Below are 14,237 nucleotides of genomic sequence, written 5' to 3'. Positions count from 1 at the left end.
ATCTATACTGGTTAAGCACAGGATATTATAGAAATGTGCACAAAGAAATTTACAAAATAAAAGTATCTGTTCAATATTAAGTGAAAGGCAAACTAGTTCATGCTGAAATCTCGATAGATTATTATTGTTATTATTATTATCCTGGCCTCAATGGAATCAAAAGACTCATCATGGGAGGTCGTTTTTAGAAAACACAAAGTTTATCATACCACTAATTGAACTCATTGACCGTTCCTGCTCCAACCACTCTCTCAGGCAATGCATTCCAAGGTTCAATCACCCTCCACGCAAAGAAGCCACTCCTCACCTTCTTGCGCACAGCCTCCTTTCGTAACCTCCAGGGATGGCCCCCCCCGTCATCATTCCTTCCTGCTGTTCCACCAAGTGAAAGAACTCTCCAATGTCTACCCTGTAACTTCCTCTCAACAGTTTAAAAGTCTCGATCATATTACCTCTCCTTCTTCTATCCACCAAACTCCAGTCCACATTCCCTCATTCGATCCTCATAACTCATATTGTACAGTCTGCTGCTGCTGTACCTTTTCACAGTCAATTTATCCCCTTTAAATCCTGGGGACCAAATCTGAAAACAGTAGTCTAAGTGTGGTCTGATCAGGGTCTTATACAACAGAATGATAACTCTTTTATCTCTGCAGGTCAGCATCCTTCTCAGTATTGCAGCAATCCTCTGAGTTACCCTCACTACCTTTGCAATATACTTGCTGAATTTCAGTTTTCTATCAATCATCACCCTCAGATCTCGTCTCCCCTACCTACTCCTCCAGTACAGCTCCTCCAATCAAATATGCATCCTCCCATCAATGGATCCCAAACCTCAAGACTTTACACTTTGCTGCATTAAACTGATACCGCCATTCATTTGCCCATCTGTCTAGTTTATTCAAATCCTCTTGCAGAGCTGCCACATCTGCCCCATTACTGATAATCCTTCCCAGCTTCTCAACATCTGCAAACAACTGAATGTCCCCTTGCAATCCATTTTCAATATCATTGATATAAAGGTTGAACAATACAGGTCCCAGTACTGAGCCCTGTGAAACCCCACTTGTAACCTTCTGCTTCCTTGATATTGCCCCACCATACACAACTCTCTGATACCTATCAATCAGACAATCCGGAATCCATTTGACTAACCTGACATTTAAACCCATGTGTTGCAACTTAAATATCAGCTTATCATGTAGCACCCTGTCAAACGCCTTTGCAAAATCCCAATAAACGGCAGTATATGCCTTTCCCTCATCAAATGCTCTTGTCACTTTATTATAAAAGGCAATCATATTAATAAAGCAGGAGCACCCCTTAACAAATCCATGTTGATTCTCAGGGTGCCACATGATAAGCTGATATTTAATGTCAGGTTAGTCAAATGGATTCAGGATTGTCTGACTGATAGGTATCAGAGAGTTGTGTATGGTGGGGCAATATCAAGGAAGCAGAAGGTTACAAGTGGGGTTCCACAGGGCTCAGTACTGAGACCTGTATTGTTCAACCTTTATATCAGTGTAGTCCCTCACTAATTTCTCCAAGACCTTAACAACTACTGATGACAAAAACAGGCCTATAATTAGACACTTCCAGTCTGCCACCACCCTTATGCAGCGGCACTATTTTACCTTCTTTTCATTCCCTGGGTACCTTTCCCACAGCCAGGCTTTTATTGAAAAGCAAGGTCAACGGAGCTGTCAGTTCTTTAGCACATTCTCTCAAAACCCTTGGTGAAATACCATCCAGTACCCTTCTCTCTCTCCTGGTACATCCAGAGTACTCAGTATTTGGAACACACTCTCCTCTTCCACCTCTAAACCTGCCCTATCCCTTTAGTAATAAAACCTCCTCCAGTATCCAAGTGCTCATTGAACAACTCTACTATGTTCTCTGAATCAATCACTCTATTCCCATTTTTATCCTGCAATGTCATTCTTCCACAATCATTTCTCCACCTACTGGCCACATAGCTAAAAAATTCCCCAGGATTTTCTTTGGATCTTAGTGCCATTCTCTTCTCATATTCCAGTTTTGCCTTTCCTCACCATTCTGGTCACTCTCCTGGCGTGCATCTTATATTCTTCATGTATCTGTCCTTCACCCCTCTCCTTGTATCTCTTCCATAATCTCTTTTTCAACTGCAGTTCCTGTTTGATATCGTTTGTCATCCACTTTACACCAAATTGTGTTCACTTCTTCGCCCACGGAATACAGCTTACTATTGCTGCTAAGAAATATTCTTTCACAATTTCCCAAGCACTAATGATATCCTGGCCTTCCAATTCTGCTCTCCATGGAACTGCCCCAAGTTGATACCTAAGACTATTATAATCACCCGCCTTATAATTCCACATACGTTCCCTTTTCTTTGATACACCTGAAGTCAAAACCACATGGTCACTCTCTCCAATTGGTGGGAGAGATGTCATCTCACTTATTATCAGCTCTTCTGATGCTATGACCAAATCCAAAACTCTTGAACCTCTTGTTCCCTCTATTACATGCTGACGAAGACATTTGTCCCTCAAGAATTCCAGAAATTATACCCCCTTCTTACTACTTGCATTTTCCTCTTTCTAGCTTATACTGTTGTAGTTATAATCTCCCATAACAATCATTCTTCTTACACTTGCCAATCTCAACTGCCTAAACATCTCCTGGTCCCCACACTCTGTGCTCCCTGGTTTATAGCAACACCCCACTAAATATCCTGTCTTGGCCACTTCTACCTCACACCATATGCTTTCAAAACCATTTGTGTCACTTCCTTCCAAAGCCTCCACTCTTAGAGAACATAAGTCATCACTTATCATAAGCAGTACTCCACCACCACATTTTCGTTTCCTATCCTGCTGAAAAATGCTGTACCCTGCCACTTCAATTCAGGTTATTATATCATCCTCCATCAACCACATCAACCACAACCCATCCAGGTAATCCCTAACTGTGTGAAATTCAAACGGTGTTTGAATTTCACACAGTTAGGGATTACCTGGTTATCCCGGCAGCGCTTCAGGAAGGCGAGACGATTCAGTTGTCTTGCTAGCTTCAACTTCAATTTACCGTAATGGCATGCTTTACGTGCGGTAACATCTCCGTGGATTATCGTAATTCTCATGGAAAGGCTTAGACGTTGGTTATGCATTTTCACTATATTATTTCAGGAAATTACAACTGCCAGGATAACCAGGTAATCCCTAACCCTTGTGAAATTCAAACACCGTTTCTCTTCGCAAAAGGCACTTCGTATCTATAACCGTGCCAGCCAAGCCTTACTCAGAGAACAAATTGCCGCCACTCTCCGTTTCCTGAGTGAAGCTAACTCAGCTATACAGGCACTCGAAGATGACCTTTCAAGCACCTTAAGCCACGAAATTTGGTCGATTTTACATGACATCTCGTGCACTGCAGCGGAGAAAGAGTTTAGATTAGTTCGAGATCGACACATCAAAAAATTCGAAAATTTAAAAAAGGTCGCGATCTCTAAACCGCAACTTTCTACCAATACGGTAGTGAATCTGTCGTCACTAAGTGTGAAACCAGAAGCACTCGACGCCCTCGCACGTGTCCACAACTTCGCCATTGCGCCCAAAAGAATACCTGCTGAGGATATCATGATACGGATTGAACGCGGGATCCGACACCTCCCTAGCCACGTCGCCAACGATATTAGACTGGATGTAGCTTGTGTCCTAACCAAAGCCAAACCACCTGAAACCAACATGCCCAATAAAGATATTAAATCTCTATTAGAATTAAAGAAAAACAAGAAAATAATAATCACCAAAGCTGACAAAGAGAATGCCACAGTATTGCTGAACCAAAAAGATTACACAGGTAAGCTGAAATCTCTATTGTTAGATCGTGCCACTTACCTCCCTATCGAATACAATCCCACCAACTCACAAATTAGAAAACTCCACAGGCTCCTTAAGAAGGTCACTTCTTGGCCTGTGGAAATCACTAACAAACTAAAACCATATAACTCCATACCCCCCCCCCCCCCCCGTATTTATGGACTCCCAAAAATTCACAAGGAAAATGTGCCATTACGTCCCATAGTGGATGGCATTGATTCCCCCACATACAAACTAGCTAAACATTTGGCCAAAGCTCTCTCACACTATACTGGCAACACACCTTCATACATAAAAAACTCAGCCCACTTCAAAGCCAGTATAGAAAACCTTACACTCAAACACACTGACATAATGGTCAGTTTTGATGTCTCCTCCTTATTTACGAATGTCCCTCTCAAAGAATCCTTAGAGCTAATCCAAGCTAAATTTCCTCCCGATATCACAGCCCTATTTCAGTTCACAATGAACTCGGGCTATTTTGTTTGGCAAGGAAAATTCTACAAACAAATAGAGGGGACAGCCATGGGTTCTCCACTCTCCCCACCCTTGGCCAACTTTTATATGGAGACTTTTGAAGAGCAAGCCTTGAACTCTGCCCCACAAAAACCAACCATTTGGCTTCGCTATGTAGATGATGTATTCGCTATTTGGCCACATGGCTCTGATGCACTCCTCTCCTTCTTAACACACATAAACAACCAACACCCCAGAATCAAATTCACCCTGGAAGAGGAAAAAAACAACTGCATTCCGTTCTTAGACACACTGGTCACCTGCCAGCCTGATGGAACCTTGGTTTTCTCAGTATATAGAAAACCCACCCATACAGGCAGATACATTCACCAACAATCCCCCCCACACACAACAACAATATGGAGTCATTAAGACACTACACAACAGGGCTAAACTTATCTGCTCGAATGACATTGCCCTAACCGCAGAACGAAACCACATCCTCAACACCTTCTCAGCCAATGGCTACCCCCCCCCCCCAAATCCAAAAAATATTAAAACCAGTAAACCACAACCCCCCCCTCCCCCTCACAACAAGGATTACTCTAAATCCATCACCATACCTTACATCCGAGGCACCTCAGAAAAAATCACAAAAATCCTAAAAAAACATAACTTCTTGTTACAAACCATATAAAAAATTGGCATCCCTTATCCGCTCAACAAAAGACCAACCTCCCCCCCTAGAGACCTGGGACCTGGTAGGGACCTGGTACACCCTACCTGGGGTGTACCAGGTCCCTTGCAGCTGTAAGCTGTCCTACTTCGGCCAAACAGGCAGGACAGCAAATATCAGAATTTTAGAACACAAGGACTACATCCGGTTTCACCAATACAGCCACTCTGGTCTTGCTGACCATGCTCTGGATACCTGCCATAGAATACGGTGGAAAAAAGCCAGGATAATACACCGTAGCAAATACAGATATGAAAGGCTTTTCATAGAATCAGCTTCAGCCCTAAGAAACGAGCCAAACCTCAACAAATTTGGCTGCATGAGACTTCCTCAAATTTGGGAAACCTACATCAGAAGACCTCCAGCCCAATCGCCCAAGAATACCAACATTGCCCGCTAGAGGGCGCCATCAGGACTTTAGGAGAAATAATAGCTTCATTCTTCTTACTCATTTATTGTTTGTGCTGTGCCTGCGTGCACGTATCTTGTACATAAGTTCTTGAAAATGGCAGCGTGACGCTGCCGAAATATAGAAATATATTAAAATTTATTTAATGTATATCCTAGTACGTTGTAATTTCCTGAAATAATATAGTGAAAATGCATAACCAACGTCTAAGCCTTTCCACGTTGTAATTTCCTGAAATAATATAGTGAAAATGCATAACCAACGTCTAAGCCTTTCCACGAGAATAGCGTTTATATATATGTATATATACATTTAGCGTTTATATACATTTAGTATTTACATATAATACAGTGTTTATATAGCATTTATATATAAACGATTACTTTTAGTAGTTCCTCGACAGTAAGGAATGATGGCAGGTTCAGCTGCAATCGCAAATGGTGTGTCACCAAGTCCTCTGCCATTTAAGAACTCTATTATATGTAATATAATAAGGGACTTTGTGACATGCAGTGCTTGCAGCATGTATGCATCTCTGGAGTTGAATATATGGATGGTGAGAGAGAGAAAGAGAGAGAGAGAGGGAGTATATGTGTGTGTGCAAAATGTAGGCAGTGGGAGGAAATAAATGAATTAGATATATCGATAACTGACCTAGTTGCTCCAGAAAAACGGGAAATGAATATCGGAAGACATGTAGCATGATAGGAGAGAATGAAGAAAGAAATATGAATGAGAAAATAATAGTCGATAATGTGAAAGGTATCAGTGACTGTGAAAGTTTCGGAGATGGTTTTGTTTGGGAGAATGAATTTCGATTAAGAGTGACTGACTTGCAGAGAGAGAGACAGATGAGCTGAAAGAGGAGATGGAATGTCTTGTGAATGAGATGAGAAGTATGAAAGATGAAATTAGGAGAATGGAAGAGATAAATGCAAGGCGAATCGGAGTAGGGGAGAGAGAGAGAGAGTTTTGGGAATGATACAAGAGGAGAGAATGGAAACAGTAGGAGAGAGAAAATGAGAGAGGTGTATGGGATTGCTAGAAGAAGAGAGAATGGAAACAGTAGGATAGAGGGAAAGGAAAGAGAGGTATGGGAATACTAGAAGAGGAGAGAATGGAAACAGTAGAAGTGAAGGGGGGAGAGAGAGAGAGAGTTATGGGAATGATAGAGGGTAGAATGGAAACAGTCAGAGAGAGGAAATGAGAAGAATGCGAGGGAGTGCTGGAGCCAAAGACAGAGTGATGCGAGGACAGCAGGTAAGTAGGGGAACACAGAGAGAAAGGGTTAGGAGAGAGAGTGAGGATGAAGGTGAGCAATCAAGGAACAGAGTGGTTGGAGGTGTGATGTATGGGGACTCGATGATCTCTGGTGTGCAAGATAGGATGCCAGAGGCATGTTTGCCTGGAGGGATGAGAGAAAATGTGGTTATGGCAATTAATATAGGTGAAAGTATGGATGAAATGATTGTGTGGTGGGCATGAATGACTTCAGAGGCAGTGTAAATCGGGCGGCGAGAGATCTGAAATTCTTGCTTGAAGTTGTGCAAAAGAAAACGCAGAGAGGGAAGATTGTGTGTGTATGTTACCCAGGTATGATAGTGACGAGCTGAGCAGAAGAGCAGCAATACTGAATCGCATAATAGCCAGAATGTGTCAGAAGAAAGGATAGGAATATGTGGATGCTTGGAGGGCATTTGAGGATAGAAGGCAACTGTATGCTAGAGACTGCTTGCATTTGAATGAGGAAGGACAAAAGCATCTGGAAAGATTGCTGTTTTCTGAACGAATCAGTGTGTCAATGCAGGGAAACTACAATTCCAAGGGTGGAATGCAGCAGGGGTGGCCTCTTGAAGGCATGGGTGCTTGGGAGAAGGGGAACGACATGAGGTAACATTGAGCCCAGGGGGGGTCGAGAGAGAACAATGATAGTATAGAAGCAGTGACATTTTTATGCCCTATAATAATGCCAGGAGTTCCCAAATAAAGGAGATGAATTGGTGGAGCTGATAGTATCAACCTGGCTAAAGATTATTGGGATCTCTGAGATGTGGTTGATGGAGGATGATATAATAACCTGAATTGAAGTGGCAGGGTACAGAAATTCATTTTCATCTTTGGGAAGAAACGCAATAAATAAATTGTGCCTCAGAAAGTTTAGACATTGAAGAACAATGAAGAAATTCCAATTAACACGGTGTACTTGATGTCAAGTGGCACAAAGATCCCTTACAGTTAATCTGCTAATGGCTTTACAATCACTGCTAAGGGTTTAATGGAAGAGGAGGGTAATTATATGATGAAAGGCAGAATGCCAGTGATGTTTTTATCCATGAAAAATCCTAAGATATCTGAGTATTTCATCCACTTTGACCTGTTGGGAGGTTAATCATCAAGTATTTTATGTATTTTGAGATCAAAAGATTACAAGCTATGTACCACATTGATGAAACTATACAAGAGAAAACTGTATAGCCTATGGAAGAACACACTAACAAGCTAGGTAGATTAATTTTTTTTGATGAAATTCTCACTTATTCTATATAAATTTATTCACTTGGTTCTCTAACATACTAGTTTTGCTAATTTGTGCTTAAATAGCTATATTGTTAATTTTATATTTATCCCCCGCAAGAAGTACAAGAACCGTATAGCACATCGGTGCTGTTATGTGAGGTAATTGTTCTGTAAGTTCTGCATTCAGGATGGTTTCATAGTCTTTGTCTTTTTATTCTGATTTTCATACCAAATTTACAGTGAAGCAGTTATTCAATTTAATTAGGGAAATCTACAGACTTTTATTGGATTTATTTAACAGTATAATATTGTTCACTTGATCAAAGATTAGAGACCACAGATATGAGAGTCTTGAGGAAAATTAGGGCCTGAAGACATTAGGAAGGTACTTGACATTGTTTGCATTCAAGAATGTGCGAGCAGGGATAATTCAAAGTGGTATGGTCACTTAAATAGAACAGGAGAGGAAAGATTAGCAAAACAGGTGTTTGATGCCAAGATGGCAGGAAAAAGACCCATGGGCAGACAAAGGTCTAGGTGGATTGATTCAGTCAGAAGTGCCTTAGAAGAATGAAATGTTAGATAGGACAGTATTGTAGTGCTGACAAGTAATAGAAGTAATTTGAAAGAAACTTGTTGGTAGGAGACTAATAATAATGTTAAACTTAGTCATGTAGTGCTGTCATGGTAGAAATTTCTTTTTTTTTTTCCAAACCACTTCAGTCCCTCAATCTAGTATATTATCGTATATCAACTTGAATATCACTACTCCAGCTGTCACTGAAACACCCCTTGACTATGCATATCAGGAAATTGATGATATAACATCATGATGATCATAATAATATCACAAAGTAAAGAGATGAGTTGAAGATCTCCAGCTTTGATATTAGCCCTAAGGTATATAATGTGATTGCTATGGATGATGAATAACATCATCATCATCATCAAATTCCTGCCATGTACCCTCAAGGGGTGTACAGGATATGACAGTACTACATGAAAAAATTACATCATTACTAACTTCCTATCTACAATTTTCCTCCAAATCAGTCTGTTACTTGTCAAGACTCCAACATTATCAGATCTTATATTTCTATCGTCTAAGGCACTTTGTACTGTATCAATCCACCTATATCTTGGTCTTCCTCTGGGTCGTTTTCCTGCCAACCTGGCAGAGAACACTTGTTTTGCTAATCTTTCCTCTCCCATTCTATTTAAGTGGCCATACCATCTGAGATTAGCTCTGCTAACGCATTCCTGGATGCTGACAATGTCAAGTTCTTTCCTAATATCCTCATTTTTAATATGATATTGCCATTGATGCCATCTATTCACGCCTCTAATCTTTCTCAGGACTCTCATATCTGCGGTCTCTAGTCTTTGGTCAAGTGTTTTACTTCTGACCCAGCTCTCAGATTCATAAGTTAAAACTGGTTTGAACACTGTCTTGTATACAGCTAATTTAGTGTTCCGACTAATTTCTCTTTTATTCCATATGAATTTATTGAATTGACTTCCCACCATACCAGCTTTGCTGATTCTGTTGTCTATTTCTATATTTAGTTTACCATCTTCAGTAAAAATTGTGCCTAAGTAGCTGAAGTGTTTTACTTGTTCCACAGGTTCTCCATTCACAACACAGTTGACATTTTCAATGATTCTGCCTATTTTCATTGTCTTTGTCTTTTTATTGCTGACCTTCATACCATATCTATTACAACAGCTATTCAATTTAGTCAGAGAATCTTGCAGACTTGTAGCGGATTTATTTAGAAGTATAACATCATCCGCATAAAGCAAAGAGCTGACATTAACATCTCCAATTTTGATGTCAGGTTTAATACCACATTCCTTCATAATGTGATCCATATAGATAATGAATAACAGAGGGGATAATGTACATCCTTGTCTCACACCAGATTTAACATTAAACCATCTTCCTGTACTTCCTTCAATTCTAACTGCTGACTCACAACTCAAATAAAGACTAAGTATTGCTTGATATAATGCCCCATTGACACCATATAACTGCAGCGTATTGAATAGCTTCTCTCTTGGCACCTTGTCATATGCCTTTTCCAAATCGACAAAACTTAAATACAGATCTTTGTTATATTCCCATGCTTTCTCGACTATTTGTCGTAAAGTGAAGATCTGATCCTGACAGCCTCTATTTGGCCTGAATCCAGCTTGTTCTTCACCAAGCTTTTCTTCCACAATTCTTCTCAACCGTTTCTCAAGTATACTTGCATAGATCTTGCCAGGAACACTCAGTAGGGAAATACCTCTGTAATTCTCACATTCAGTTTTATTTCCCTTTTTATATATGGGTACTATGAGAGCTCTACTCCAATCATCGGGAATTCGTCCCTCTGTCCAGGCTTTCTGAACTATGCAGTGCAGCCACTGTAAGACTCTTATACCACCATACTTCAGCATTTCTGGTCGAATATCATCTACTCCTGCTGCCTTTCCACATTTCAAGCCTTTGATGGCTTTTTCTACTTCAAGTATGGATATGTATTCCTGACTGCATGCCTGGTCAGTGTTTTTTATCACTGTGCTGTCATCACTGCTTGTTTCATTTAGCAGTTTTTCAAAGTAATTACTCCATACTTCAAGGATATCTTTTTCTCCTGTTTTCATTTCACCTTTATCATCTCTAATTCCTTTTACAGCACTCTTTCCTCCATTCCTAAGCTTCTTCAACAACCTCCAGAATATTTTGCCACCTTCTTGATATTTATTTTCTATATTCTTGCCAAAGTCCTCCCATGACCAGATGAATAACATTGATGAATAACATTGGAGATATAATTATTCATATATTGTTAATATAAAATGCAACCATTAGCTTAGTTTAATAATTTCTTTCTTAGTCATTTGCCATTATAAATTTCTGAAAGCAAGAAATTTATTTCTGTTTTGAGAAAAAAGGGAAGAAATGTGCAATTTTCAAAAATTCTTTCAGTTAAGTTGTTGATAGAATATTATTGCGATTTAATGTAAATATTGTTTTGTTATTTTATAGGTGCATAGTGCTGTACGTATAGAAATTTTGGAGCAAATTTTGAATCGCATTATTACAAAAACATCAAGACCAATATTTCACTATATAGGTAATTGATCATTAATAATTATAAAATTTTAAATTCATTTATATTTAAATTAAATCTTCAATGTATTGTCTTTAGTGCAGTGTTGAAATAATTATTGGGACAACAGCGTAATTTGATTTGCACACACCTGAATAATGTCTCTGACCTCATTTGGCTTCAGTTTCATTTTTTCATATTTCTATGCTTACTCTTTATTAGTGAAAATACGAAATTATATAAAAGTTCTTTTATAGTAAAGTTAGCATGTGTTTGTGGAAAACATAGAGAAAAATTAAGGAAAGCCAAATTCTAAGTAAAAGTAGCTGAGCAAATGCCATGATGTCTTAAGAAAGCATTCTAGAGGAAAGAGTATCACATAAGGAATCAAAAGTGGTAAACATGAACAAAAAGAACAACAACAACAAAAAAAGAATATTCTGGGTATGTGGAGTGATTGCTTTATTAAAGAAGGTAACAAATGCTAGAAATGTGATAAAAAAAACATATAGGAAGATAAAAATATACTGAGGGGTACATATCAATACTTCAGGTAGGGAACTATCAGAAACTTGACATTTGGGATGATAGCTGGAGTAGTGATATTCAGGTTGAAATACGATAATATACTAGATTGAGGGACTGAAGTGGCTTGAAAAAAAAAAAGAAATTTCTACCATTCATTATCTTGCCCTTACACACCCATCCTACTAATAGTAATATGGTAGGTTTACAACCTGTCATGGATTGATGATAAATAATACCAAGGTTTTTGGTGGTGAGGCTGAAGAGGTTAGAACATGATGTGTTTGTTCTAGGATAAGCTAGATGTAAAAGTCAAGGTCAAGATAACTTGACCTTGTTTAGCAATTGAATATTCATCCAAAGTTAGGGGAAGTGAAGCAAGAACTTCCTTTCAAGTAATAAGAGAGGATTGTGATTTAAAAGCATTGTAATTTACTAAATTATTGCCATCCATTTTGAGAATGGTGAGAGTTCAGTTTTCAAGATATTGATTATAGACGAGCTTGATGATTGAATTATTTGAGCAGTGCAAAGTTTTATCAGTGGAGAAGACCAGTGGAGTATACTGTCCTCTGCTCTAACAAGATCTTTATATTCTGCATAGGTTGTAAGGAGGTCTCTTCCCAGTTACATAGTTTTTTAACATGAGAAAATACAATGATTACCTTTTTTTAAGCATTCAGATGAGAAATGGAATATTACCTTCTAATTATCAAGATGGAAAACTATCGCTTAAATGGAATCATTGAAATTTCAAGTACATTCTTTTCTAGATCATATAGGAAATGTACAAAGTGAGTTAAGTTATTTGTACTACATCAACAAATTACAATATTTATTAAATGAAAATTAGAAATGGAATATCATAGATTTGAATATATAAACATTTAGCTTTGAGAGGAGGAGAAAATGGAATAGAATTCATTACATTTTAATAAATAAGGCATTTGTGTGAGGTTGTTAAATGATGTATGATGCATTTTTCTAGTAATAAGTTTTCTAGATTAATTTCAGATTTTTTTTTTTCTCGTAGATTTCCTTGCAAGAACTATACATTCAGCACCTCAGCTGCTTCTAGATGCATCAGCAAAACTAAGAGAAGTTCTTGATTACCTTCCTTTCCTTCCTCATTTATCTGCTGTAGGCTTACTCAGAGCTCTTACCCCACTTTTAAAAATCAGCATGCCACTAAAGGATGCTCTTATGATTGTGCTACGAAAAGCTTTATTTAGTAGGCAAGTAATTTTTTGAATGTTATTATGTTACACAATGGAAAGCTATAAGTTATTTATCCACCCAGCTGGCCTTGATGTATATACACACCAGAGTTGCTATAGGTGCAAAGTGAATATTAAAATGATAATACTATTGATATTAGATCAAAATGTTATGGATGTGAAGTACATGAAGAGGGATACATTTCATCCATATTGATGTCAATGTAGTTAAAGACATTTAACAAGTATGCTATTATATACTTGTGAGCTAGCACAATGGTGTCGTGATAAATCTAGCATTTTGTTTGTCATTTAAATTGGTTGTGTGTGTGTTTGCATGGATTCATGTGAGTCTGTGGCACTGCTTTATTTTGTAAAATAGGTGTGATTAATTCATTGAATGAGAGACTAGTTTCCTTATATTTATTTATATATAGTTTCAGTAGAGATGTGTGAAAAAAAAAAAGATTTTTGCTATGAAGTTCTAGAAAAGATAACATTTGTTATACTAATATCCAGTATATTTACCCCCCTCCCCTCCCCACAGTGTGTGTTGTTCCTATCCACGAAAGGTTATTATGATGTTATACTTCTAAATAAATCCAGCACAAGTCTGCAAGATTCCCTGACTAAAATGAATAACTGTTGTAATAGATATGGTATGAAGGTCAGCAATAACAAGACAAAGACAATGAAAATAGGCAGAAGCATTGAAAATATCAACTACGTTGTGAATGGAGAACCTATAGAACAAGTAAAACATTTCAGCTACTTCGGCATGATCTTTAGTGAAGATGGTAAATTAAATATTTATTTAAATACTTAATTTACTATTAATTAATTAAATATTAATTAAAATAGACAACAGAATCAACAAAGCTGGTATGGTAGGCAGTCAACTTAATAAATTTATATGGAATAAGAGAGAAATTAGTCAAAACACTAAATTAGCTGTATACAAGATAGTGTTCAAACCAATTTTAACTTATGGATCTGAGAGCTGGGTCAGAAGTAAAACACTTGACCAAAGACTATAGACCACAGATATGAGAGTTCTGAGAAAGATTAGGGGGCATGAACACATGGCATCAATGGCATTATCCTATTAAAAACGATGATATTAGGAAAGAACTTAACATTGTCAGCATCCAGGAATCTGTTAGTAGAGCTAATCTCAAGTGGTATGGTCATGGTCACTTAACCAGAATTGGCGAGGAAAGATTAGCAAAACTTCTCTGCCAGGTTTGCAGGAAAAAGACCCAGAGGAAGATCAAGATACAGGTGGATTGATATGGTAAAAAGTGCCTTAGAAGATAGAAATATGAGATCTGATAATATTGGAGTCTTGACAGGTAACAGACTGAGTTTGAGAAAAATTGTAGATAGGAAGTCAATAATGATGTAAATTTTTCA

The 14,237-nt window shown here is 38.2% G+C and overlaps 1 protein-coding gene across 1 annotated transcript in view; it reads left to right on the top strand.

The window, feature by feature from the left end:
• Positions 1–14,237, top strand: part of LOC150106343 (Fanconi anemia group I protein-like) — a 370,741-nt gene that overhangs the window by 327,128 nt on the left and 29,376 nt on the right. Inside the window, exons 14-15 of the mRNA XM_090392981.1 lie at positions 11,019–11,106; positions 12,641–12,842. Of these exons, the coding sequence (XP_090249107.1) occupies positions 11,019–11,106; positions 12,641–12,842 (290 nt within the window). The remainder of the gene's footprint in view (positions 1–11,018; positions 11,107–12,640; positions 12,843–14,237) is intronic.

Source organism: Typopeltis vanoorti, chromosome 5 (genome assembly GCF_054136105.1).
Source record: "Typopeltis vanoorti isolate ZY-2024b chromosome 5, IOZ_Tvanoo_1.0, whole genome shotgun sequence".
NCBI lineage: Eukaryota > Metazoa > Arthropoda > Arachnida > Uropygi > Thelyphonidae > Typopeltis > Typopeltis vanoorti.
Note: the sequence above shows the minus strand (reverse complement) of the source record. Positions and strands in the feature narration are given on the sequence as shown.